This window comes from Hemiscyllium ocellatum, chromosome 1 (genome assembly GCF_020745735.1).
Source record: "Hemiscyllium ocellatum isolate sHemOce1 chromosome 1, sHemOce1.pat.X.cur, whole genome shotgun sequence".
Classification (NCBI taxonomy): Eukaryota; Metazoa; Chordata; class Chondrichthyes; order Orectolobiformes; family Hemiscylliidae; genus Hemiscyllium; species Hemiscyllium ocellatum.
Window position 1 is genome coordinate 106034436 of NC_083401.1, and position 26646 is coordinate 106061081.

The window sequence follows — 26646 nt, forward strand, 5'->3', positions numbered from 1 at the left end:
GAAAATATCACATTCTTCATCTTGAAAGATAGATGGAGTGGAAAGGACAAAGTTTCTGTGTGTGATGTCTGTCATTCCTCAAGACATTATGCTAATCTGAGTCAGACTGTTGTGAGCAGTTAATGCTGCATAGTCTGAAACTTTGCCAGCTTAACTTTCTAAAACGTGCTCCTTCATTATGGGCAGCAAAGCAATCTCTATAGTTTTCTATGGAAAACCCATGATGGGCCATCGCTTCCAGTGTCAGCGATCAGTTGGACAACTATTGCGACAAATGTTCACTTGACACCTCCCCTTAGCTTTTGTGTCAACTTCCGGGATCACAGCAGGAATTCCTTATAGATTTGCAGCTGAGACATGTTCCTGACTCAGGGTCCGCATCTGTATTTCTACTCCTTCCAGGGTCGGTAGGCTAGATTTCACCCCCTTGCCAGGGGGAAAATCGATCTGCTCAAGGCAGTGTTTCTGAACGTGGAGTGGTGCCTTTCTGTACCAGCTACAACTGTGAAAATCCAGGCCAATGAGTGTGCAGCAGGCAAGTGCAATCAGTTTGTCCTTACTCCCTCAACACACGCATACTTTTGAAAGGATCGATTATACCTCAGCTGGATAATATAATTTTGCACGTGTAATTGAAAACTCTCATCCCTGTACCATTTCAGTAAATGTCTTCTGCGTTACCACTGAAACCTTGACATAGTTCCCAAGGTCTGATTCCTAGGAGCGGTCATGGTACTTTTACAGAGGCCTAATAAGTATATTTTAAGGTTTTATCTTAACTTCCCTTGCTGTGCACGCTATGCGCCTATTTATCAAGCAATAAAGAATCACGTTATTTTGTTTACTAGTCTTTACAATTTATCCGGCCACATTAAAAAAAATTTGGAGTGCCAGCTGTTACAATTTTAAAATGGTACAGTATCATTTAAATTGTATAGCTTTTCCTGATTTTCTTTAATCTATTCACACTTTGCATTAAATTTGTTTGTGCATTATGTTCCCTTTAAGTCTGCTGCTATTTCATACATTGCTAAGCCTGTGCATCTGCAAACTTGATAATTATGCCTTTTAGAACTAAGTTCACGTCAAGAATGTATACCAACGTGGCTATAAGGCAGGAATCAATAGAATAATTCTTTAAATATCTGAGATGAGGATAAAACAGCTCCACATGATCAAAACAACAAGGACGTGGAAATGCAGGACATTGTGAATACTTACTTTGTGTTAGTGTTCCCAAGAAACAGCTGCTTTGCAAATTCCAAGGAAACTAGTATTAAGGACAGGGATTCAATAAAATTAATAAAAGCGAAATAATACTAGTGATGGAAACAATAACATTAAAATATATACTCCCTAGATTAGATGGTTTTAGAGTGAAAATTTTAAATTATGTGATAACAATGCAAAATAGTCTAGCTGTGACTTCCATCTTTTGATGTGGGACCCATGGGAAATTGTGTACCTCACTCCACAGTGTAAACATAGAAAATAACAGGAGTAGGTCATCTGGCCCTTTGAATCTGCTCACCCTTTCAATATGATCATGGCTGATCATCCAATTTGGCTATCTCCCCATACCCTTTGATCCCTTTAGAATGGTGAAGGTAATATCTAGAGAATTATAGCCCAGTTAGCCTAGCATCTGCAGTGGGATAATTATAGCATAGTGAAGAAGGTATGTGGTATGCTTGCCTTTATTGATCAGTGCATTAAGTATAGGAGTTGGAGGTCATGTTGAGGTTGTACAGGACATTGGTTAGACCACTTTTGGAGTATTGCATGCAATTCTGGTTTCCCTCCTACAGGAAAGATGTTGTGAAACTTGAAAGGGTTCAGAAAAGATTTACGAGAATGTTGCCAGGGTTGGAGGATTTGAGCTAAAGGAAGATGCTGAACAGGCTAGGGCTGTTTTCCTTGGAGGCTGAGGGGTGACCTTATAGAGGTTTATAAAATCATTAGGGACATAGATCAGATCAGTAGTAAAGGTCTTTTCCCTCGTGTAGGGGAGTTCAAAACTAGAGGGCATAATTTTAAGGTGAGAGAAAAAAGATATAAAAGGAACCTGAAGGGCATCTTTTTCACAAAGAGGGTAATTCGTATGTGGAATGAACTGCCAGAGGAAATGGTAGATGCAGATACATTGACAACATTTAAAAGACATTTGGACAGGTACATGAATAGAAAGGTTTAGAGGGATATGAACCAATTGCAAGCAAATGGGACTAGTTTAGTTTAGGAAACCTGGTTGGCATGGACGAGTTTGACCAAAGGGTGTGTTTCCATGCTATATGACTCTTCTCAAATTGGCAGAATTTCCCAGTAGGATCCATGTAGTGCCTCAGATATTCACTGTTTGTTTTACGTTGGGATAGACAACCACAAATCCAAGTTTACCATTAACAGAGAGTTGTCACTGTGAGCATTGTAGATGGAAATGTGACATTAGAAACGATTATTGAAGAAGTGGCTGGCATTTGTGTAGCACCATTCAACCACAGAGCATGTCAACATTACAGCCAGTGAAGTAATATTTTCAATTGTAGCTGCTGTTGTAGGAAACATGGCAGCCAATGTCCACACTATCAACATGCATGATAATCTGTTTTGTGATGTTAATTGAGAGATAAGTTATGAGAATGGGTTAAACTTGGCAGTTCAAGTACATAAATATTTTAAGAAGTGGAGGTGGACAAAGTCAGAAGTCATTTAACACCAAGGTATAGTCCAACAGGTTTACTTGGAATCACAAACTTTCAGAGCCCTGCTCCTTCATCAGGTGAAGTCCTGTGATTCTGGTCATCTGAAAATATTTAGGGATATGGGTGGTTTTGTGAAGTCAGGTTTGCAGAAGAGCAATGATCTTATTCATTCTTAGAAGTTTCCAGGGGCTGAAGGCTACACTGGGAGTAAAATCGAGTACCTTAGTCTATCGTTTGTAAGGCAATACAATAATACCTTTTGGAGATGCCGGTGTTGTACTGGGGTGGACAAAGTTAAAAATCTCACACCAGGTTATAGTCCTACAGGTTTACTTGGAAGCACTAATTTTCAGAGCGCTGCTCCTTCATTGAACCTGTGCGAGTATGTTAAAGTACAGCATTAATTGCAGCTGTTTCCGGTGATACAACTCAGTATTTCACAATGTGAGTGAACCTCCCTGAGTCAGTGCACACCACCACTGGCCCCATTCACTCCCCTCTGCAGAGGAGGGACACGCTGCACCCGTCAATCAAACCTCACCCACATCCTGGTCACCCGCATGACCTCATCTCCGCGCGCCGCACGCTTGCGCGTTGAAATTGTTGGCGCCAAATGTAACGGCGGAGGAGAGGAGATAGAGACCACCATGGTGAGTGTGGGCGGGGGAGGGAGGGAGGCCGAATGCGGAGAGGGCAATGGGAGCATCGCCACCGGGAACTCACGGAGCAACCGCCCCCCCCCCCCCCCCCCAAGGAAACGGGCGGACAGTCCACGGTGCGGCCCCCCACCCCCCAGGGCCCCCCCCCCGGCCGAGATAATATTGTCTTGTGTTGTAGTCATGCGGGTGGGGGTGGAGGGCTCGGCCTGTCTCCCCGGGCTCGGCCTGTCTCCCCGGGCTCGGCCTCTGGGGTGACTGTCGGCTGTTCCGAGGTCAGCTGCCCCCCCCCCCCCGGTGCCAGTTTCAGGGGAAAGGTTCCCGGAGTCGGGGTCGGGGCGGGGCGGGGTCGGGGGCGGGGGCGGGGGGAATGTTAAACCTGCCTTGAGTTTCTGGTTCTCCGGGATGGCGAATGAGTGACTCCTCATCGAGCGGTTGATCTGTGGTGTCGCACCGGCTGTGCGGTTGGTCTGATGGGAAGTGATTGCTTTTACCGAATGTGATGCTTGGTTCCGCGTTTGGTAGATGTGGCTGTTCCAGGTGCACAGAACATGTGAGGAAGCCAAGGAAATGTCAGACTAAATGGGCGAGAGATCATTTCGGCGATAGAAACGGCTGAAACATTTACATTCAGTTCTGTACCTAGGTTCAGGAGTTGGTTTAAAGGCTGGCTTATGTAAATGCCTCAGTGTTTTTCTGGATTCATGAGTATTTTACCTGCTTGTGTGTTTAAAAAGTGATAAGACCATGGAATTTGGACGTGAATGTCTTACAGGAGGTGTGCTTGATGTGGTGTGTTTGATTTTTTTTTTAAAAAAAGAAATGAGACCAATGCATTAAGTTGCAAGACTTGAAGCCATGTCAAATATTTCTTGGAGGATGAAGTTGATTAATATACTTTGACCATTATTGTGCAGAATGTCAGTCTAAGGAAGACAGAAATTGGATTTTTTAGATCTGATCATCCTTGCTGTTTCTCTCCTTGTTCTTTTTTATTGCTTCTTTCTTTGAGGCTACAAAGTGACCCAAAAAAGTATATTTTGATGTTGACTTGTGCTAAACACATTGCACCTGTGCAGACAGGAAGTGTGGGTACTGAACAAAAACCTTAAACTGCGGTTTCTGTGCATGACTGTACAATATGTTGGTCAAGAACCATTCGATTGTCCATAACTTCAAAGACTGCTACTATGAAAACATGCTTTCTCTTCAAATTTTATTCTGCTGTGGCATAACTGCAACATCCCATTCCGAACAAGAGGTGCTGTGAAGAAAATGAGCCTATTTTAACATCATGGCAATGCAGAATTGAACCATTACAACAAGTGATGAAATGCACATGATGAGGTAGGATTGTAAACTATACAGTTTCCAGAAGTGCTGTTACAGTGTTCTTACTAATCTAAGTTATAAGATATATTAGCTGGAGGGGTTAATAATCAAATCAAGCCTGAGTGGAGTAAATTTAAGTATTTCTAAGTGTCTAAATTTTGCGATTGTGTTTTAAAATAAATCAGTGGTTTTATTTTTCCTCTTTCTTGGGTTACTTTTTTTAAAAAAAGGACAGATAATCCCTGTGCCTACTTCTGTTGGCCTAAATGTTACCTTTTTAATTCTTCAAGATTATTGGAAAAATATGGCATTGTTGGCAGGCAGTTAAAACCATAAAAATAGGAACAGGTTCAGGCTGTTTAGATCCTTGAGCCTGCTCTGCTATTTGATAAGATCATGGTGATCCAACATGCTCACATCCATTTTCCTCTGTTTTCCCCATAACTTTTGATTTCCCACACTGATCAAAAATGTATTTATCTCAGCCTTAATATGCACAAGGACTCTTTGCCACAGAGAGCTGTGGGCACAGAGTTTCAAAGGCACTCAACCCCCTGAGTGAAGCAATTCCTCATCATTTCAGTCTTAAATTGTTAGCTCCTTTTATTTTGAGATTAAGCCCATAGGGCCTCTATGAAGTTTATGAAATATTCAATGAATGTTGAATGTGTATCTGTGAACTGATGGGATTAATTTTGTGAAATTTTATATTTTAGGACCAAGAATCATGTTGGTTTTCCTGGCGAAATAATTATTGTCTGAAGAGGGAACTGAGGTGACATCCCCATTGTGGATTAAGTTGGCAATGGATTACATAAAAGCAGAACAGAAATCTGGTTGGAGCTAGATTGGTGGAACTGCTTTTGTGTTAAAAGGAGGGAAGATGGACGTGTAGGGGCGCTGACTGCTTTCGCTATGTGGGTGTAGTTATCAGTTTGAGTAAAGTGTAGGCTTTCTCCTGATTTAAGAATTTGTTATAAGCCTTATATAATTCCAGTTTGAAAGTTTATCTTGATGTACTTGATGTTGTAGTCAGCTGTAACACATTTTGCTGTTCTTGTAACAAAATGTTAAATAAATGTTTTGTTTAGAAAAACTAAATTTTTTGTTTTCTTTTTCATACCAGAACTGTGCAGTTGAGGGTTACACAAGCCAGGAATAGCAGATGACCAGATTGATGTTTTCAGTCAAAAGGTTATATTTTAATATGCATCAGTGAGGTCATTCACTTAAGGTTGGGACAGAAGTGTGAACTGAGCTGATCTTTTCTTACTACTTTTTGATGTAGACATTTCAGTAGGTTATGGCTGGTTACAGTTTTATGCTTTGCCCAGTGGTCTTTTATTCATTGTGTGCAGGTTGGATATCACAGTTAGGTGTATCTTCATCTCATGTCTATCCATGCAGGTGATACAGGATAGAAGTCAAAAAAGGTTATGTGGAGGGGTCTTCATGCCGTCGTTGCTGAATCAGCAAATTCAGTATTGAACCTTGAATTTACTTTGTGGAGAGAAAGCAAAGTTAACATTCTGAAGAAGGATCATTGGACCCAAAACATTAACTGTGCTTTCTCTCCACAGATGCTTGTTTTTTGAACATTTTTTTTTCTTTCTGATTTCCAGTGTCTGCAATTCTTTGTTTTTTGTTGTGTCTGGAATTTACTTTATTTGAATCTTTTTGTTCCAGTGAACTGATCCAGCAGATCATCAAATTACTTGTTGCTAACTTTTCAGCTAGTTTATTTTTGCTTCTGCAGTAAATAGGCTATGTTGAATTATTCCTGAATTATGAAGTTAAATTAAATGCATGTCTTATATATATGAGAGTTTTCTTGTCTTTTTAAACAAAGCACCAATAGAAGTAGGGAACAATCAAGTGTAGTCACTCATTTTTAATTGCGATCCCTTTCTGGTATTCCACCAGTCACTTTTCTTTTCGTGGTACTGTAACCAAACATTGCATTGTGTACTCGTTAATGAATTCCACCTAACACCCTCCTTTCCTTTATATGTGCTTCTGTGTTTACCATATAATCCTTCCTTCTCTTTCACAATTTTGCTTCATGACTGGTCTTGCTTTTCATAATGATTAACCACCTCACTTGATTTTGCAAGTAATCTAAACAACTGTTACTGTGCTCATGCTCTCAAAATGCCCTGCCTTCCATTTTTGAAGTAGCTGGTTGGTTACATGGCTGGATTTAATTTACTCATCCATCCCATCAAATCAATATCTTGTTTTAATGTAACAAAGCGCTAATGTGTGGGGCTGGCAATTTGAAATCCTGTCAGTTCCTGGCCACTGCTGCAGATTATTATTGAGTTGCTGGAATAATTTTTATTTTTTAAAAAGTTGGCTTTGATTCATCTTTTGAAGGTTGAAGTTAGTTTCTGTGAGAAATATAATGCAATTGTGGGTTTATGCATTATTTAATGGCATTTGTAAGTGGAGTCTTGAGATGTAGATTCTTTCTCTTTGCCAGTATGATAAGTTCTAGGCTTAACTGGCACCATGCAACACCAATTCAACTGTTGGTTGACAATGCCACTGCATGTATTGTTGATGAGATTATTGAGTAAGAGTGCATCTTGCAATAAATGTTAGCAATAACAAAGAACTTGAGAATATTAATTTACCCTTTTTTTAATTGAACTGTTCATGTTTTACACGTCAAAATATTGGACATGATGGAGAAAGATTAAATTACAGACAGGAACTTTGTTCAAGTGCTTGAAACAAGAGCAATAGAATCAGTTGTAATTATGTTCTACTTGCATAGAGTTCAATCATTTTTCAATGAACCTTTAATTTTTAATGTTCAACTAGAGTGTACAGCGAAACATCGATACTCCGGTATTCAATTATCTGAATATCGGATTACCTGACAAGATGGCGTGGTCCCGATGCTCTGCTAAACTACGTTATCTGGCATTCGATTGTTTGGAATTCGATTAATCAAATGAAATATTTCCTGTCCGTGTCCTCTGGATAATCGAAGTTCCTCTATAGATGTGCTGAAAATGATGTGCATTATTGCCAATTACTACCTCAGGAAAAAATAGTTGCGCGGATATTACTCTGACAGGGTAATTGGAAGCTGTTTTATCAGGTTTCCTGCTGAGGGAAGAGGAAACAGGCTGACTTCTCCGCTCTCCTTTCCAACTACCTATTTCTACTCTGTTAAACTTGAGCTCATCTGCCCAGATCCTGACTCTTGCCAGACCCTATTCAGACATTACATGTACTTGGTGACCTTTGGCTGCTGGTTCAGAATTTTCTATTCTTGTTGTGTCATGTCCCTCCAAGAGCCAATTCTTCCCTTTCTGCACATTCTCCATCAAGCTTAACTCTGAATTGACTGCTTTCTTAAAAATCAAAAGTGTGGCACTGGAGAAGCACAGCATATCAGGCAGCATCTGAGGAGCAGGTGAATTGAAGTTTTGGGCATAAGTTCTTCATGTCTCGCTCCTAATGAAGGGCTTATGCCCGAAACCTCGATTCTCCTGCTACTTGGGTGCTGCCTGGTCTGCTGTGCTTTTCTAGTGGCACATTTTTTGAGTAAAAAGTGAGGTCTGGAGATGCTGGAGATCAGAGCTGAAAATGTGTTGCTGGTTAAAGCGCAGCAGGTTAGGCAGCATCCAAGGAACAGGAAATTTGACGTTTCGGGCCAGAGCCCTTCATCAGGAATGAGGAGAGTGTGCCAGGCAGGCTAAGATAAAAGGTAGGGAGGAGGGACTTGGGGTAGGGGCGATGGAGATGTGATAGGTGGAAGGAGGTCAAGGTGAGGGTGATAGGCCGGAGTGGGGTGGGGGCGGAGAGGTCAGGAAGAGGATTGCAGGTTAGGAGGGCGGTGCTGAGTTGAGGGAACCGACTGAGACAAGGTGGGGGGGAGGGGAAATGAGGAAACTGGAGAAATCTGAGTTCATTCCTTGTGGTTAGAGGATTCCCAGGCGGAAGATGAGGCGCTCTTCCTCCAACCGTCGTGTTGTTATGTTCTGCCGATGGAGGAGTCCAAGGACCTGCATGTCCTCGGTGGAGTGGGAGGGAGAGTTAAAGTTGAGCCACGGGGTGGTTGGGTTTGTTGGTCCGGGTGTCCCAGAGGTGTTCCCTGAAGCGTTCCGCAAGTAGGTGGCCTGTCTCCCCAATATAGAGGAGGCCGCAGCGGATGCAATAGATGATGTGTGTGGAGGTGCAGGTGAATTTGTGGCGGATATGGAAGGATCCCTTGGGGCCTTGGAGAGAAGTAAGGGAGGAGGTGTGGGCACAAGTTTTACATTTCCTGCGGTTGCAGGGGAAGGTGCCGGGAGTGGAGGTTGGGTTGGTGGGGGGTGTGGACCTGACGAGGGAGTCACGAAGGGACTGGTCTTTGCGGAACGCTGATAGGGGAGGGGAGGGAAATATATCCCTGGTGGTGGGGTCCGTTTGGAGGTGGCGGAAATGACGGCGGATGATACGCTGTATACGGAGGTTGGTGGGGTGGTAGGTGAGAACCAGTGGGGTTCTGTCTTGGTGGCGGTTGGAGGAGCGGGAAGTGGAGGAGATGTGGTGGAGGGCATCGTCGATCACATCTTGGGGGAATCTGCGGTCCTTGAAGAAGGAGGCCATCTGGGCTGTACGGTATTGGAACTGGTCCTCCTGGGAGCAGATGCGGCGGAGACGAAGGAATTGGGAATATGGGATGGAGTTTTTACAGGGGGCAGGGTGGGAGGAGGTGTAGTCCAGGTAGCTGTGGGAGTCAGTCGGTTTATAGTAGATGTCTGTGTTGAGTCAGTCGCCCGAGATAGAAATGGAAAGGTCTAGGAAGGGGAGGGAGGAGTCTGAGACAGTCCAGGTGAATTTGAGGTCGGGATGGAAGGTGTTGGTAAAGTTGATGAACTGTTCAACCTCCTCGTGGGAGCACATTTTTTGACTCTGATCTCCAGCATCTGCAGTTCTCACTTTCTTCTATGTTCTTATAATTGTGATCTCTTGCACAACCTTGATTTTCTCTGCCTGACCATTTTGTGGTTATGCTTACTGATGTCTAAGCTGTTTTCCCTAAATCTTCCCTGCCAAAAGAAAATCGTGCTTGCTTCCTTAAGGACGCTTCTTCAAACCTATTTCTGTAACAAGATTTTGGTCACTTCTCCCAAATGCTAAACTTGGTACAATTACTTGGGCCATTTAAGTGGTTTGGACATTTTCTAGTACTTAAGATACTACTTAAATGTGGTGTTTTGACTGTTGGCTTTAGTTGCATGTGTGCAGTGATTCGCTTCTGTCAGAAATACTCCAGAAGCGAGGGACGGATTTTCTCATGTCTCATTGATTTAGACTTAAATTTTGTTTAGATTTAGCCATCTTGTGCATTTGACCTCTTACTTGTTTGAGTTGATTTGAAATATGTTTGGTTACTTCAATAGGATACGCTATGGTGAGCTTTCAAACAGGAGGATCCTGGAATTCTCCCATCATTGGCATGAATAAAAATTTCTGAAGGGAAGCCCTGGGAGGCAGTGTGGTTTAATTGAACACTAGGAGATGGTTTATCTTTTTGATTGCTGGGATGTTAATAATCTTTGGCACCTTTGGCAAATATGATATTATGCCTTTTCCACTTTGTCAGTGGTTTTCAGATGTCTCAGGATTTCTTAGGATATATGATACCTGTATAACAATATTTTACTTCAGCTTCTGGGCTGTAGCTGCTAACCACAAGAAAATAAAGCAAAAGATATAAAAGAGACCTAAGGGACAACATTTTCAGACGAAGGGTGGTATTTGTGTGATATGGGCTGGCAGAAGAAGTGGTGGAGGCTAGTACAATTGCAACATTTAAAAGGCATCTGGATGGGCATATGAATAGGAAGGGAGGGGTATGGGCAAGTTGCTGACAGATGATTTGGTTGGGATATCTGGTTGGCGTGGGCGAGTTCGACCAAAGGGTGTATATCCATGCCGTACATCTCTATGACTCTATGAAATGTGCAGTGGTGAGCAAAGCAGGTTGTTCATCATCTGATTGATCATAATAAAACAATTACCAAAATGTAACTCTAATTGAAAAACAGTATTTAATGGAAATCTTTACTCAACAGTAGGCAGTTTTAGTAGGCTGATGACATTACAAAAGCAAAAGACAGTTGCAGCTTTACAGTCCTGTCCGATTGTGCCAGACTTTGTTTCCTCCCATTGCCATCTTTCTCCCCAATATGTACATTGCAAAGAACCATGCTTTATTTTACTTTGGCAGGGGAGGCAATGGCCTAGTTGTATTTATTGCTAAACTGTTAATTCGGCGAATCAGTTAACATTCTGGAGACCCAGGTTCGAATCCTGCCACGGCAGATGGTGGAATTTGAATTCAGTAAATAGACTCTCAATTCCAGATAACGATGACCACGAATCCATTGTTGATTGTCGGAAAAACCCATCTGGTTCACTAATGTCCTTTAGCGAAGGAAACTGCTATCCTTACCTGGTCTGGCCAACATGACTCCTGACCCACAGCAAATGGTTGTCTCTTAACTACCCTCTGGGCAATTAAGGATGGCTAATAAATGCTGCCCAGCCAGCGAGGCCCTCATCCTGTGAATAAATAAAGAAAAACTTTTTCCCACATATCAGAAAGTGTGTCCAATTTATGCAGCTTTATAATTCTGTCTCCACTCCCACTACTACCCTGGATGGCTGCCCAAGGCAATAGAAAGGTTAGACCAAAAGATACAGGAGTAGAATTAGGCCATTCAGCTCATTGAGTCTGCACTGCCATTTGATCATGGCTGATACGTTTCTAAATCTTATTATCTGCCTTCTCCCCATAACCTTTGATCCCCCTACTAATCAAGAACCTATCTATCCCTGTCTTAAATACAATCAATGACTTGGCCTGCACAGCCATTTGTGGCGATGAGTGCCACAGATAAACCACTCTCTGGCTGGTGAAATCCCTCATCTAAAGGGTCATCCCTTCACTCTGAGACTGTGCCTTCTGGTCTTAGTCTCTTCTACTATTGGGAACATTTTCTCCATATCCACTCTATCCAGGCCTTTCATTATTCTGTAAGTTTCAATTCCCCCTCATCCTTCCAAACTCCATTGGGTACAGACCCTTAACCACTCCTCATATGTTAAGCCCTTCATCCCCAGGATCATTCTTGTATACCTCCTCTGGATCCCATCTGAAGCCAGCGCGTTCAGCCTTAGACAATAGGTGCAGGAGTAGGCCATTCTGCCCTTCGGGCCTGTATCACCATTCATTATGATCATGGCTGATCATCCTCAATCAGTATCCTGTTCCTGCCTTATCTCCATAACCCTTCTTTCCACTATCCTTGAGAGCTCTATCCAACTTTTTCTTAAATGAATCCAGAGACTGGGCCTCCACTGCCCTCTGGGGCAGAGCATTCCACACAGCCACCACTCTGGGTGAAGAAGTTTCTCCTCATCTCTGTCCTGTATGGCTTATCCCTTATTTTTAAGCTGTGTCCTCTGGCTCGGGACTCGCCCATCAGCGGGAACATGTTTCCTGCCTCCAGAGTGTCCAATCCTTTAATAATCTTATATGTCTCAATCAGATCCCCTCAGTCTTCTAAACTCAAGGGTATACAAGCCCAGTTGCTCCAATCTTTCAACATAAGATAGTCCCGCCATTCCCGGAATTGATCTCGTGAACCTATGCTGCACTCCCTCAATAGCCAGAATGTCTTTCCTCAAATTTGGAGACCGGAACTGCACACAATATTCCAGGTGTGGTCTCACCAGTGCCCTGTGCAGCTGCAGAAGAACCTCTTTGCTTCTATACTCAATCCCTCTTGTTATTATGGCCAGCATGCTATTAGCTTTCTTCCCTACCTGCTGTACCTGAATGCTTACCTTCATTGACTGATGTACAAGAACACCCAGATCTCTGTACTGCCCCTTTACCTAACTTTACTCCATTTAGGTAGTAATCTGCCTTCCTGTTCTTGCCACCAAAGTGGATAACCTTACATTTATCCACATTAAACTGCATCTGCCATGCATCTGACCACTCACCTAACCTGTAATCTCTTAACATCCTCATCACATTTCACCCTGCCACCCAGCTTAGTATCATCAACAAATTTGCTAATGTTACTATTAATACCATCTTCTCTATCATTAATATATTGTTAAAAAGTTGCGGTCTCAGCACTGATCCCTGCTGTACCCCACTGGTCACTGCCTGCCATTCCGAAATGGAGCCGTTTATCACTACTCTTTGTTTTCTGTCAGCCAACCAACTTTCAATCCAAGTTAGTACTTTGCCCCCAATACCATGCGCCCTAATTTTGCTCACTAACCTTCTATGTGGGACTTTATCAAAAGCTTTCTGAAAGTCCAGGTACACTACATTGACTGCATCTCCCTTGTCCATCTTCAGAGTTACGTCCTCAATAAATTCCAGAAGATTAGTCAAGCATGATTTCCCCTTCATAAATCCATGCTGACTCTGACCTATCCTGTTACTGCTATCCAGATGTGTTGTAATTCCATCCTTTATAATTGACTCCAGCATCTTTTCCACCACTGACATCAGACTAAGTGGTCTATAATTTCCTGCTTTCTCTCTCGCTCCTTTCTTAAAAAGTGGTACAACATTAGCTACCCTCCAATCCACAGGAACTGATCCTGAATCTATCAAACTCTGGAAAATAATCGCCAACGCATCCGCGATTTCTCAAGCCACCTCCTTCAGTTCCCTGGGATGTAGACCATCAGGCCCTGGGGACTTATCAGCCTTCAGACCTAACAGTCTCTCCAACACCAATTCCTGGCAAATATAAATTCCCTTCAGTTCAGGCCCTTCAGCCACTGTTACCTCTGGGAGATTGCTTGTGTCCTCCCCAGTGAACACAGATCTGAAGTACCAATTCAACTCTTCTGCCATTTCTTTGTTCCCCGCGATATATTCCCCTGTTTCTGTCTTCAAGGGCCCAATTTTAGTTTTAACCATTTTTTTGCCTTCTACATACCTAAAAGCGCTTTTACTATCCTATATATTTTAGATATGGGGTCCAAAAACTGCTCTCTTATTCCAAATGCCATTTGCCCAGACCCTTGTACAGCCTCTGCAGTTCATCTCTGCTCTTGTACTCTAGCTATTTTGAAATGGATGCTAACATTGCATTTACCTTCCTAACTACCAACTGAACTATATCTTGACCGTGGGAGAATCCTGAACTAGGACTCCCAAGCCCTTTGTGCTTCAGATTTCTGAAGTCTTCTCATGTTGAAAAAAATGGTCAATGCCTCCTCTTCCTACCATAGTGAATAACCTCACACTTGTCTACATTATATTCCATCTGTCACATCTTTGCCCACTCTCCTAGCCTGTCCAAGTCCTTTCTGTAGCCTCCTGCTACCTCAACACTTACCTGTCCTTCCCTGTATATTTTATCATCTGCAAGTTTAGCATCAATGCCCTCAGTTCCCTTTTCCAGATTGTTAATGTAAAACTTGAGTAGCTGTGGTCCCAACATGGCCCCCTGCTGAACTCCACAGGTTACTGCTGCCATCCTGGAAAACAATCCCTTTTCGCTCTACTCTCTACCAGTCAGCCAATCCTCTATGCCAATACCTTCCCTTTAACACCTTGGCCTCTTAGCAATCACCTGTGTGACATCTTGTCAAAAGCCTTCTGGAAATCAAAATAGACGATAACCACTGGCTGTGTTATGTCTAACGTGTTTTACAGATTTGTCAGGCACGACTTCCCCATTATGAAGCTGTGCTAACTCAGTCCCATTTTGCCATTCACTTCTAAGTACTCTGCGATGTCATCCTTAATAGTGAACTCTTAAAATCTTAACAGTGACAGGTGAGGTTAAAGAGCCTATAGCTTCCTGTCTTCTGGCTCCCTCCTTCCTTAATTGTAGGTGTTACTCAAGCTATTTGCCAGACCAGCTTCTCTTTAGTGATGGACACTGTACTGACCTCTGCCCCCGACTCTCTTGAATCTCTGGTTTCATGCATTTATAAAACACAAGGCAGACCTTAGTTCAGTACTGCATTTTAGTAAGGCTATCAAAGGGGTATGGTAGAGAATTAGTAGAAAGGCAATTGGGAAGAGCGGTTATGTGGAGTGATTTGAGGCTATTCTTAGGCCAGAGAATGTTAAGAGGGGATTTGATAGGGGATGTTCCTGATTGAGTAAGTAAATAACAATTATTTTCAGTAACAATAGTTGATAATGAAAGATTTAAAGTCATAGAGGTGTACAACATGGAAACAGACCCTTTGGTCCAACTCGCCCATGTCGACCAGATATCCTAAATTAACCTCGTCCCATTTGACAGCATTTAGCCCATATCCCTCTAAACCCTTATTCACGTACCCATCCAGATGCGTTTTAAATACTGTAATTGTACCTGCCTCCACCACTTCCTCTGGCAGCTCATTCCAACATGCACCACCCTTTTAAATCTTTCCCCCCTCCTCATGCTAAATCTATGCCCTCTAGTTCTGGACTCCCCTACCCAGGGAAAAAAAAACCTTGTCTGTTTACCACATCCATGCCCCTCATTTTGTAAACCTCTACAAGGTCACTGCTTAGCCTACGACGCTTCAGGGAAAACCACCCCGACCTCCCAACCAGTAAAGGAGAGCATACCAAATGCCTTAATCACTATCCTATCTACCTACAACTCCACTTTCAAGGAACTATGAACCTGCACTCCAAGGTCTCTGTTCAGCAGCACTTTCCATGAACTTACCATTAAGTGTATAAGTTCTGCCCTGATTTGTTTTGCCAAAATGCATCTTCCATTTATCTAAATTAAACTCCATCTGCAATGCCTCAGCCCATTGGCCCATCTGATCACGATCCCATTGTACTCTGAGGTACTTTCTTTGCTGTCCACTACATCTCCAATTTTGATGTCATCTGCTAACTTACTAACTACTATGCCTCCTAAGTTCTCATCCAAATCGTTTATATAAATGATGAAAAACAGTGGATCCAGCACTGATCCTTGTGGCACACCACTGATCACAGGCCTCCAGTCTGAAAAGCCACCCTCTGTCTTCTACCTTTTGAGCCAGCTCTATATCCAATTGGCTAGTTCCTGTATTTTGAGATTTAACCTTGCTAACCAGTCTGCCATGAGGAACCTTATCAAACACCTGACTGAAATCTATATAGATCACGTCAACCGCTGTGCCCTCATCAATCTTCTTTGTTACTTCAAAAATCTCAGTCAAGCTAGTGAAACATTTCCCATGTACAAAGCCATGCTGACTATCCCAAATCAGTCCTTGCCTACCAAATTCATGTAACTCCTGTCCCTCAGGATTCCCTCCAACAACTTGCCTACCATCAATGTCAGGCTCGCTATTCTATAGTTCCCTGGCTCCTCCTTACCTCCTTTCTTTCTGGCACCTCACCTGTGACTGTTGATGGGTCCAACAATCACTTCCCTAGCTTCCCACTGAGTTCTAGGGTACATCTGATCCGGTCCTGGGGATTTATCCACGTTTGTGTTTAAAGACATCCATCTCTAATGTGGACATTTTTCAAGATGCCACCATTGGCTTCCCCACATTCTGTGCCTTCCATGTCCTTCACCACAGTAAACACTGATACAAAATAATCATTTTGGTATCTTCCCCCGTCTCCTGTGGTTCCACACAGGCTGCCTTCCTGAACTTTGAGGAGTTCGATTTGCTCCCTAGTTACCCTTTGTCCTTAACGTATTTATAAAATCCCTTTCGATTCTCCTTAACCTTATTTGCCAAAGCTATCTCACGTGTCTGTTTTTCCCTCTTGATTTCCCTCTTAAGTATACTCCTACTGCCTTATACTTTTCTCAGGATTCACTCGATCTCTGCTGTCTATACCTGATGTTTGCTTCATTCTTTTTCTTAACTAAAACCTCAATTTCTGTGGTCAAACAGCATTCCCTGCACCTACCAACCTTGCCTATCATCCTAACAGGAATATATTGTCTCTGGACTCTTGTTATCTCAATTTTGAAGGCTAACCACTTTCCAGGAGTCCCTTCACCTGCGAGCATCCCCAACTGCCCCCCCCCCCCCCCCCCGCCAAAAAAAAGAAAAACGGCTTTTGGAAGTTCTTGCCAAATACCATCAAAGTTGGCCTTCCTCCAATTTAGAACTTTATCTTTTAGATCCTGTCTATCCTTTTCCATTGCTTTTTTTTAACGCTAGTAGAATTATGGTGCTCCCCACTGACAACCTCAGTCACTTGTCTGCCTTACTTCCCAAGAGTAGGTCAAGTTTTGCATCTTCTCTTGTAGTTAATATACTGAAAATGTGCTGTAAATAGTTTTAATAACATTTAAAAGGAGTATGAATAAGTATTTGAAGGGAAAAAGTGCTGGTGGGACTCTGATCATAGGACCCCTACAGTGGAAAAAGTGGCCATTCAGCCCATTTAAGTCTGCACTGACCCTCTGAAGAGTATCACCCCCCTGACCCAGTCCCCAACCCTTTATTTGCGATGGCTAATTCACCTAGCCTGCATGTCTTCAGTCTGTGGGAGAAAGCCGGAGCACCCACTGGGAACACATGCAGACATGGGGAGAATGTGCAAACTCCACATAGACAGATGCCAAGGCTGGAATCAAACCCAAGTCCCGAGTGCTGTGAAGCTAACCGCTGAGCCACTGTGCTGCCCCTACAGGGCTGTCGGGAGAATGCTGGGGAGTCTAATGAATTCGACAACTCTGCTAAAGAGCTAATCTAGATCTAATCGCCCAACCGGCCTCCGTTGCTTCAGTGTCCTTGATGGGCTGGTGTGGAGTCAGCTCATCTTGACTGAGATGCTGATAAGAACATTACATTTGATCTGATTTTCCTCTGATTTATGGATGGAAACATTCCCATTGATTTATTTTGCTCGAGGTTTGTTTTTTTAAAAAATATGCATGTACAGATATTAGTTGAGATTAGCATTGTGTTTGGCTGAGACGCTCCTGATCTGAGTGCTTTCTGATACTGCAGGTAGTGACATACATTTGCAAAATTGCCTCTTGGTGAATAGCTATAACTTTCAGTAGGGAACACAGATTATTGACAAAAAAAATGTGGAAGCATCGTTCAAATCTGGGGGTTTATAGTGATACAAATTAATTTGAGCTTGCAGAAATGTTTCTGGAATAATTTCTAAAATTGCCTGGTTTGGCCCCTTTGTTATAGAAAGGCATAATACTGTACAACTGCTATATCTAATTACTTTCTGATGGCTCTACGTTTTGTCTCTAGTAACATGGAGGTCAATTTGATATATCATTTGGTCCCTGTGTGAAGAATTTTGTTTGTTTAATCTATTCTATATTTGTATTTTGCTATTTTAAATCATGATTTTTTCCCATCATGTTATTATATTCAACATAATATTATCCTTGTAAAATTCCTACTTATTCAAATGTGTTGTTTTTTTTTGCGACTGATTGTATTTTTGAATGTGTATATGTTGTTAACCCACTCTCAATTTTGGGGTACTGACCAATACTTCTGTGGTAACACAACTATCTCTCAATAAGTTTACCAGTTGTGTTTAAGAATTTTATTATTTTATATTCTTAGGACATCAGAAGATTCTTTGGTGGCCTTTCTACTGGGAAGAAACCTGGGAGTGAGACTTTGGAACGGAATCGGGTTAAAAATGTTGGCAAGGGAACTTCAGATACAAAAAAGAAAACTGATACCAAGGTCAGTTACCTTATGTCTGCTTTAAAGTTCTGAATGTTTCACTCTCTAATATTTCAATGAAATAAAGTGCAGGTACACAAACAGCCAATTTGTATCACAGCTTTAAATGATGATAAAGCTGTCTGTTATTGAGCTAATGGCTTAGACTTTATTTGCTTTGTGATTTCAGGGAAAGGATTCATGCAATTCAATATCAGGAAAGCAAAAGCCAGTGCACAGGAAAAAAAACATTATTTATGATTCAGGTAAAGTTTTTTTTTGTGATATGAAATCAATTCTTCGGCTGGTAAGTGACAAATAACATTGGGTCGTGCCAGTGCCAAGGAAGGGCTGTCACCAAAAAGAGAGAATCTAACAAGCTACCCTTGATACTAAATGATCATAATGTTGCTGAATTTCCCCCATTATTATCAACAGTATTGATGAGAAATTGAGTTGGCCCAGTTGTGTAGATATTGCGGCAGTAAGAGCAAAGTCGGAGGGTCAGAATTCTATGGCAAATAACTCGCCTCATCATTCAAAACCTGTAACCCATCTACAAAGCACAGCTTAGGAACATATGGAATATTCTCCATTTGCCTAGATGTGTGAAACTCCAATACTTGAGAAGCTTGATTCCATTCGGGACAAAACAAGCCCACTCGATCCATACTTCATCCATCATTTTATTCCTTCTTCATCAATGTACAGTGCCAGCATCAAGATACATGCAGCAATTCACCAAGATTCCTTAAACTGCACTTAACAAATCGGTGACCACAGCCACCTCAATGGATAAGGCAGCAGGTGCACGTGAACACCACCACTTGCAACTCACTGTCTAAGCCACACACCATCCTGACTTGGAAGATATATTTGTTGTTTCTGCAATGTTGCCGGGTCAGTCTTCTGGAATGCCTTTCCAGTGCACCTGCACCAGAAAGATTTCAGCAATTCAGAAAGTTAACTGCTCATCACCATTACCTTCCAAAGGAGGCACTAAATGCTGACCTTGCTCATATTCCATGGAATAATAGTGTGTTCCTGGTTAGATAGATTTAGTAAAACATATGTTTTACTTTGCTGCAGATTCTGAATCTGAAGAGACTCCTCCAGATAAGAAATCTAAAAAAAACCCTTGCACTACCAAACCTGCGAAGCCTTCCAAACTAGAGACTGTTACAATGGTTTCTGAAACTGGTAAGAAACTGATTTGACCATTTTTCCTTTATGTAATCTTATTCTTTGTTCTTGTGAAAAAGCAGGGCATGATAGAATGCCATGGTCTTCAATTCTTTCATGTGCCTGGTGTGCTTCTCTTGCATCTTGGGGCTACAATTTGTATTTCTCCCTATTCAGAAAATACTATGAGTTATCTTTCTTGGATTGAAGTGGATATTAAATTCTCTTTTACACATACAATTAATTGAACTTCATTTCTTTGCAACTCCATTGATCCCATTTACATTACTTGCTGTCAATCTCACATTAGTGTCATCCACAAACTGAAATGAAAGTCCAAAGTTGAATATTCTAGTCATTAATAAAGATGGTGAAAAGCCAATATGCAGACCTTGTAACATTGCTGTGCTCATTCTGGTAATTTGCTATCTTCCCTCTGCACCCTCTGTGTAAATGTCAGAAAGCCAGTTCGAATAAAGTGCTCCCATTTTGCTGAGGAGAAATTGCTCTTCTGATTAAGTGGTATTAATTATTTAAAACTGAGGTGGTCTTTTGGCTCTGGGATTTGCACTCTAAATAAAAAGAAGTTTAAAAGCCCACTGAATATTCCTAAAGGTAGATTTGATTGGCTTATATCCGCACATTGCCTCTTAAGAGAGCACTGTCTTCTGTTCAAGATGTTGATTTCTGAATGGTGTATTTTCCATGCTTTGAATACTGTCGCTAGCTGCATTTTAATACGACAGGAAGAAAATTGTTTATGCCTTTCCAAAGATTTATTGTATCTGATGGGTTCTTGCAACTCACTTTCTTAAGCCACACACCATCCTGACTTGGAAGTTATATTTGTTGTTTCTGCATTGTTGCCGCATTCTCCATCCCAATAGAATGGAACGTAGACTGTGTAGTAATGTAATTTACAGCAGCGGTTTTTGGTTTGGGTTGGTTTCTCCGTTTTGGTTTAAAAACTGTCTTTTAGAAGTTCATTTGTCTGTCTCCGGTTGATGAGTTCAGAAACCATATTTGACATGAGCATATCTTTGTAATAACTCATTGGGTCAGTAACAAATCCAATCTATGTTCTACAGGATTTGGTGAAGTTTGTAACTTAATTTGTACAACATTTAGCTTACATGTCACAAAATGGACTACAAGATATCAACACAAATCCATTAATTTTCCAGTGCTGCAACCAGTACAGTGACTTTTTCTCATGTCACTAGGCATAAGTATCAATGATGTAGGTAACGTACAGGGTGTGCTGAACTCCATGAAAGCAGTTTGTGTTGTAAATGTGCCCATGCACTATCAGCTTGTAATCTGATTTGACCTTTTCTGACAGTTTGGCAAATAGACACACTTGCAGACTTGTAGCAATATTTTGTTTTTCTATGCTGTGATTTATGTTCAGTTTTTATGAACCTGTATAACTGGAATTGTAGATATGGCTCTGTGTGACAGGTGCACGTTTGTAGTAAAACATGTATAGCAGGTCAGCTGCTTTAAGCTACAGTTCTTTTGAAGTTTCCTTTTTACAATGTTGCCTTACTGTCAGTTTTTTCAAAGTGATGAATTCTGTTGCGATACAGTTCCATGATTACTGGCAGCACTTGGATATTAGCGTTCAGGTGCAGATTAGATAGATTTCCTTCAGGTGGTTTAGTGTCTGAGTAATTTGCATTTTATGTGAATCATTACAAACATAAAAGCTAGGAGTAGGCCATTTGCCTGCTCCACCATTCCATGTGGTGTTTCTCAATGCCATATTCCTGCTCTCTCTGTGATGCCTTTAATCTGAAGACTTATTTATCTCTTTCTTAGTGATGCTATATGATAGAATTGCACAAGTTCACTGTCCATTGAATAAAGAATCTTTTCCTCATTTCAGTCCTAAATAGCCTGCCACCTTTTCCTAAGACTGATCTCTGGATCCCCAACTGGGGAAAATGTCCTCTCTAGTCTGTTCAGCCCTGTAGAATTTTTTATTTTACAGTTACATCCTCTCTCGTCCTTCTCATCTCTAGTGAACACCGAGGATGGCACGGTGGCTCATTGGCTAGCACTGCGGCCTCACAGCGCCAGGGACCCAAGTTCAATTCCAGCCTTGGGCGACTATCTGTGTGGAGTTTGCACATTCTTCCCGTGTCTGCGTAGGTTTCATTTGGGTGCTCTGGTTTCCTCCCATAATCCAAAGATGTGCAGGTCAGGTGGATTGGCCATGCTAAGTTGTCCATAGTGTTAGGTGCATTAGTCAGAGGGAGTTGGGTCTGGTTGAGTTACTCGGTGGGTTGGTGTGGGCTTGTTGGGCTGAAGGGCCTGTTTCCACACTGTAGGAATCTAATCTAATCATCAGTAAAACCAATCTCTTCTCTTAGAACAGCCCTGCACCCCCCAGTATTATATTCATGAACTTCTGCTGAGCTCTCTCTATGGCATGTATATCCTTAAGTAGCGAGACCAAAATTGCATGCACTGTTCCAGGTGCAGTCTCACCATAGCCCTGTTTAACTGCAGTAAGACCTCCTCCTTCTGAACTCAAAGCCTCTTGCAAAGGCCAGTATACCATTTACATTCCTAATTACTTTCTACTTTGATTCACTGTTGTATAAAGACATCAGATCCTTTTGTACATCCACATTTCTCAATGAATCATCATTTAAATAATCTTTCCGTACGGTTTTTCTCACCTCATCCTTACTCTCATTGTACTGCGTCTGTCATGTATTTTCCCATTCATTCAACTTGTCTTAAGTCACCTGAAGCCTCCTTGCATCTTCTGAAGCCTCGATCTTAATTTTGTGTTGTTAGTCAACCTGACATGTTGCACTTGCGTTCCTTTCATAAAAAAAAATTAATTCTCAATCTATCCCATTATATTGCCTCCATGTGCTTTAGTTTTGCCCATAACCATCGTAACTATCCATCGTACGGTCCGTACAGTGTCCTTGGGTAAGACAAAGGGTGGAGGGTTTGCTTTTTAATCGAGGATTTGTGGTGCACGGACATTGCGTCCCTGGGTGGCCATTTCTCCCCAAACCTTGAATTCCTTACCATCAAATGCTGCCCCTTCTATCTACCAGGGAATTTACCGTTGCTATATTAACTATGTACATTCCACCACAAGCAAAGGTTGAGAAAGCTCTGGATATGCTGTACTCCATCGCTAACACCTTGAGGTCTGGTTTATTGTAACTGATGACTTCAGTCAAGCCAGTCTAAGGAAGGTGTTGCCCAAGTACCATCAGAACGTTATCTGCCCCGTGAGGGGCCCGAATATTTTAGACCACTGCTACACTGCTGTGAAAGATGCCTGCCGCTCCATCCCCTGCCCTCATTTTGGGAACTCCGACCAGAATGCTATGTTTCTTCTCCCAGCTTACAAGCAAAGGATCAGTTTTCCTTTGTGTGAATCCAAGGAAAGCGATGGGACCACGCAGAGTGCCAGGCCGTGCGTTCAGTGCATGCCCAGATCAACTGACAGAGGTTTTCTCTGACAACTTCAACCTCTCCCTGCAGTAGGCCACTGTCCCCCTCTGTTTCAAGAGGGTCAACATCATCACTGTGCCTAAGAAGGCTCATGCAGCATGTCTCAATGGCTACCGCCCAGTGGCCCTAACTTTGGGGGTCGTGAAGTGCTTTGAAAGGATGGTCATAGCATTAATCAACTTCAGCCTTCCCCAATATTCTCGACCCACTCCAATTTGCCGATCAGACTAGCAAATCCACGTTAGACGCCTTCACTCCTCCTTAGAGCATCTTGACACCAAGAACGGCTACATAAGAATCCTTCTCATTGACTACAGTTCAGCCTTCAACACTATTATCCCCTTGAGACTGATTACTAAACTTGGCAATCTCTGACTGAGTCCCACTCTCTGCTATTGGATCCTCAGTTTCCTGATCCACAGGCCACAATCAGTGAAGACTGGGGACAATATTTCATCATTAACACTTAACACTGGAGTTTTCCAGGGATGTGTACTCAGCCAGCCTACTGTACTTACTATATACCCATGACTGTCACCAAATACAAGACTGATGCCATTTACAAGTTTGCTGATGATACCACCATAGTCTGTCGAATCTCAGATGGCGACGAAACAGACTACAGACGGGAGGTGGAAGACCTGGAAAAATGGTGCACTGAGAACAGCCCAGCTCTCAATGCTGGCAAAGGCAAGGAACTCGTTATTGACTTGTGGCGGGATGTTACTCATGCCCCCCCCAACACCATTTAACAGCACAGAGGTGGAATGAGTGGAGTCAAACTGCTGGGAGTGGTCATCCACAACAAGCTTTCTTGAACTCTTCTTGTGGTCGCAATGGTTACAAAGGCCCAAAAGCGTCTCCTTTTCCTCAGGCAGCTGAGAAAATTTGGCATGATGGCGAATACCCTTGCCAACTTTTATAGGTGCGCCATTGAGTGCATTCTATCTGGATGTATGGCAACCTGGTGTAGCAGCTGTACCATTCAAGATCAGAGATGGTTACAGAGAATGGTGAACTCTGCCTGGACAATCTCAAAGGCCAACCTCCCACCTATAGAATCCATCTACCAGGCCCGCTGTCAAGGAAAGGCCGCCAACATTCTGAAAGAACCATCCCACCCTGGCAATGTTTTTCTACAACCTCTACCATCGGGGAGAAAGTACAGAAGACTGAACACGTTTCAGAACAGTTTCTACTGTTGTTAGAGTACTGAATGGATTCTCAAACTCTTAACATTCACCTGGACCTGTGTTTTTGTTTTTGCTGCTGTTTATCTATTATTTACTTGTCTATGCTACTTAACTCTGTGATCTGCCTGCATAGCTCACGTGCCTAGGTACACTTGACAATAAATTCAAATCAGTTCAATTCAATTTAACCTCTTCCATGGGCCCTTATCAGAAGCCTTCAGAAAATATAAATGCATTCCATTCACTAGTTCTTCCTCATCTAATTCCCTAGTTATATTCTCAAAAACTCCAGTGGATTTGTTAAGCATGATTTGCATTTCATAAACCCATGCTGGCTTTGTCAAATGTGTTAAATGCTTTGCAAACATCCTTTTATACTAGGCTTCAGCATTTCTCAAAGTACTGATACTGTATTTGGCACACTGGACAGTTTTTTTTCTGCTTTCCCTCCCTTTTTTAATAGTGGGATTATATTTGCTAGTCAGTTTACAGGAACTGCTCCAGAGTCTGTATAATTTTGGGAGATGCATCCAGTGTTTCTGAGACATCTTCCTTTCATATTCTGGGATGTCAGTTATTAGACCCTGGTGATTTGACAGTCTGTGACCCCGTTAATTTCCTGAGCACTCTTTTCTTACTGACTTCCTTCAATTCTTTCCTGTCACTGGTTTCCTAGCATTTCTGGGAGGTTATATGTGTACTGTTGTGAAGACCACCAAAGTATGCATTCATTCTTATTCTTTGCTTCCTATTGTAATTTGCTGGCTTCTGACTGTGATGAACCTACATTTATCTTTAGAAACCTTTTTTCCATTTGATTTTATAGAAGATATTGCAATCAGTTTTTGTTTTTTGTTCCCATACTCTCTCCTCCCTCTGGATCAAGCATCTTGTCCTCCTTTTCTGAATTCCATGTTCTCAGTGTTCTGGCTTGCTGTTTTTTCTAGCAATTTTGTCTCCTTTCTGGATCTACTGCAATCCTAATATCTTCAGTAAGCTATGATTATGACCCTTTTCCTGATTAACTTATATGCTAGGCAGGAATTGAAAATTACTCTAATTTGTGCCCACATTCTTTAACTATTGCCTGCTGCTGCCATCTGTCTGATGTCAAAAGCGCCTTTCAATCTAATTTTCTTTTTGTGTCTCTGTATCTCTTCCCCTCCCACTGCTTTTGCTCTCACCAGTGTGCGCTCACGCGCTCCCACCCTCTTTCCCTTGTGCGCTCCACCCATCTTGTGATGTCTCCTGCGTGCTTCTATTATGATCGTGCCTAAATCAAAAGCTTTTAAAAACATATTTGAATTCCCAGAGATTGGCGTAAAGGGATTGCATGACAATATTTTCAGTGTTAATAGTTCTGCTGTAACAAACCAACTTATTGCAACACTGGCCAAACTTTACTTGGCAGAGAAACTGCATATTATTCTTTTCAATGCTACTTACAAAAATAATATGGTTTGTTATTATATTATCTTTCAATGATGTGAGCATCATTGGCTAAAATTCTATTCTGTTTGTTGCCTATCCTTAATTGCCCTTGAGCTGAGTGATATGCCCAGCCATTTCAAAAAGCAGTTAGCACTCAACCACATTGCTGTGGATCTGGAGTCGGATGACAGACTACGCTAGTAAAGATGGAATATTTCCTTTCCTAAATGACATTAGTGAGTCACTTGGGTTTTATGGACAATTGCAATAGATTGATTGTCATAATTACTGCAAGGCTGTCATCTCTAATACCAGTAGGCTTTTCAACTTTCTCTGTCTCAGAAACTGAAGGTCTCTGCTCAGCTGTTCCTGTCATGGGTTTCAGGTGTGAACATTCTTATACCTTGCTCCCACTAAGTCTTAACCAGCGACCCTCTTTCTGCAAGGAAGCCAAAACACACAACTGTTAGGCAGTTGACAAAAATCATGTCATCTTTTTCATTACTCAGTTTTATCTTGAAGAGAATTGTAATTGAATAAATGTTGTGAAAAGATTTGAAGAGTTATTCAAATTGTGAAGGGAATAGCACTGGGAGAAATAATTAATCAGAGAGCCAGTGCAGACATGACACGAAGTGACCTTAACCTGTGCTGTAACAATGAGAGATTCTGATTCTATGAAAACATAGCCAGTTTCTAAAGCCTCACGATTATGGCATACGCAAAGCTGTCCAGTATACAGATTTTCACAATATGATGCCTCTTACAAAAGACTAAATAAAAGATGTTAAATGGATTTGCAAATTAGGATAATAAGTAACCAGAAGAAATTATTTCAAGTTGACCTAACACTAAAAATTGTGGAACATAGCCCATTCTCCTAAATTGCTTATCTGAGTGGGCAGACAAATGGGATTGTTTCAGACTTTGTGACTTTTGCTTTGAGATTCCAGAACAGTAAAAGAGAATCCTTGAACTATGAAACCTGGAACAATTACCCATTTCAGTTGT

At 41.9% G+C, this 26646-nt stretch overlaps 1 protein-coding gene across 2 annotated transcripts in view; it reads left to right on the top strand.

Annotated features, from left to right (window-relative positions):
• Window positions 1–312: 312 nt before the first annotated feature.
• rfc1 (replication factor C (activator 1) 1) overlaps window positions 313–26646 on the top strand; it is an 86887-nt gene continuing 60553 nt past the window's right edge. The window contains exons 1-4 of one of the 2 annotated variants that reach the window (XM_060824851.1): window positions 313–535; window positions 18239–18364; window positions 18534–18609; window positions 19433–19543. In XM_060824851.1, coding sequence (XP_060680834.1) covers window positions 521–535; window positions 18239–18364; window positions 18534–18609; window positions 19433–19543 — 328 coding nt within the window. In that variant the 5' untranslated portion in view covers window positions 313–520. Of the gene's footprint in view, window positions 536–3182; window positions 3353–18238; window positions 18365–18533; window positions 18610–19432; window positions 19544–26646 lie in introns of those variants that run through there. The other variant, XM_060824843.1, reaches the window with a different exon arrangement.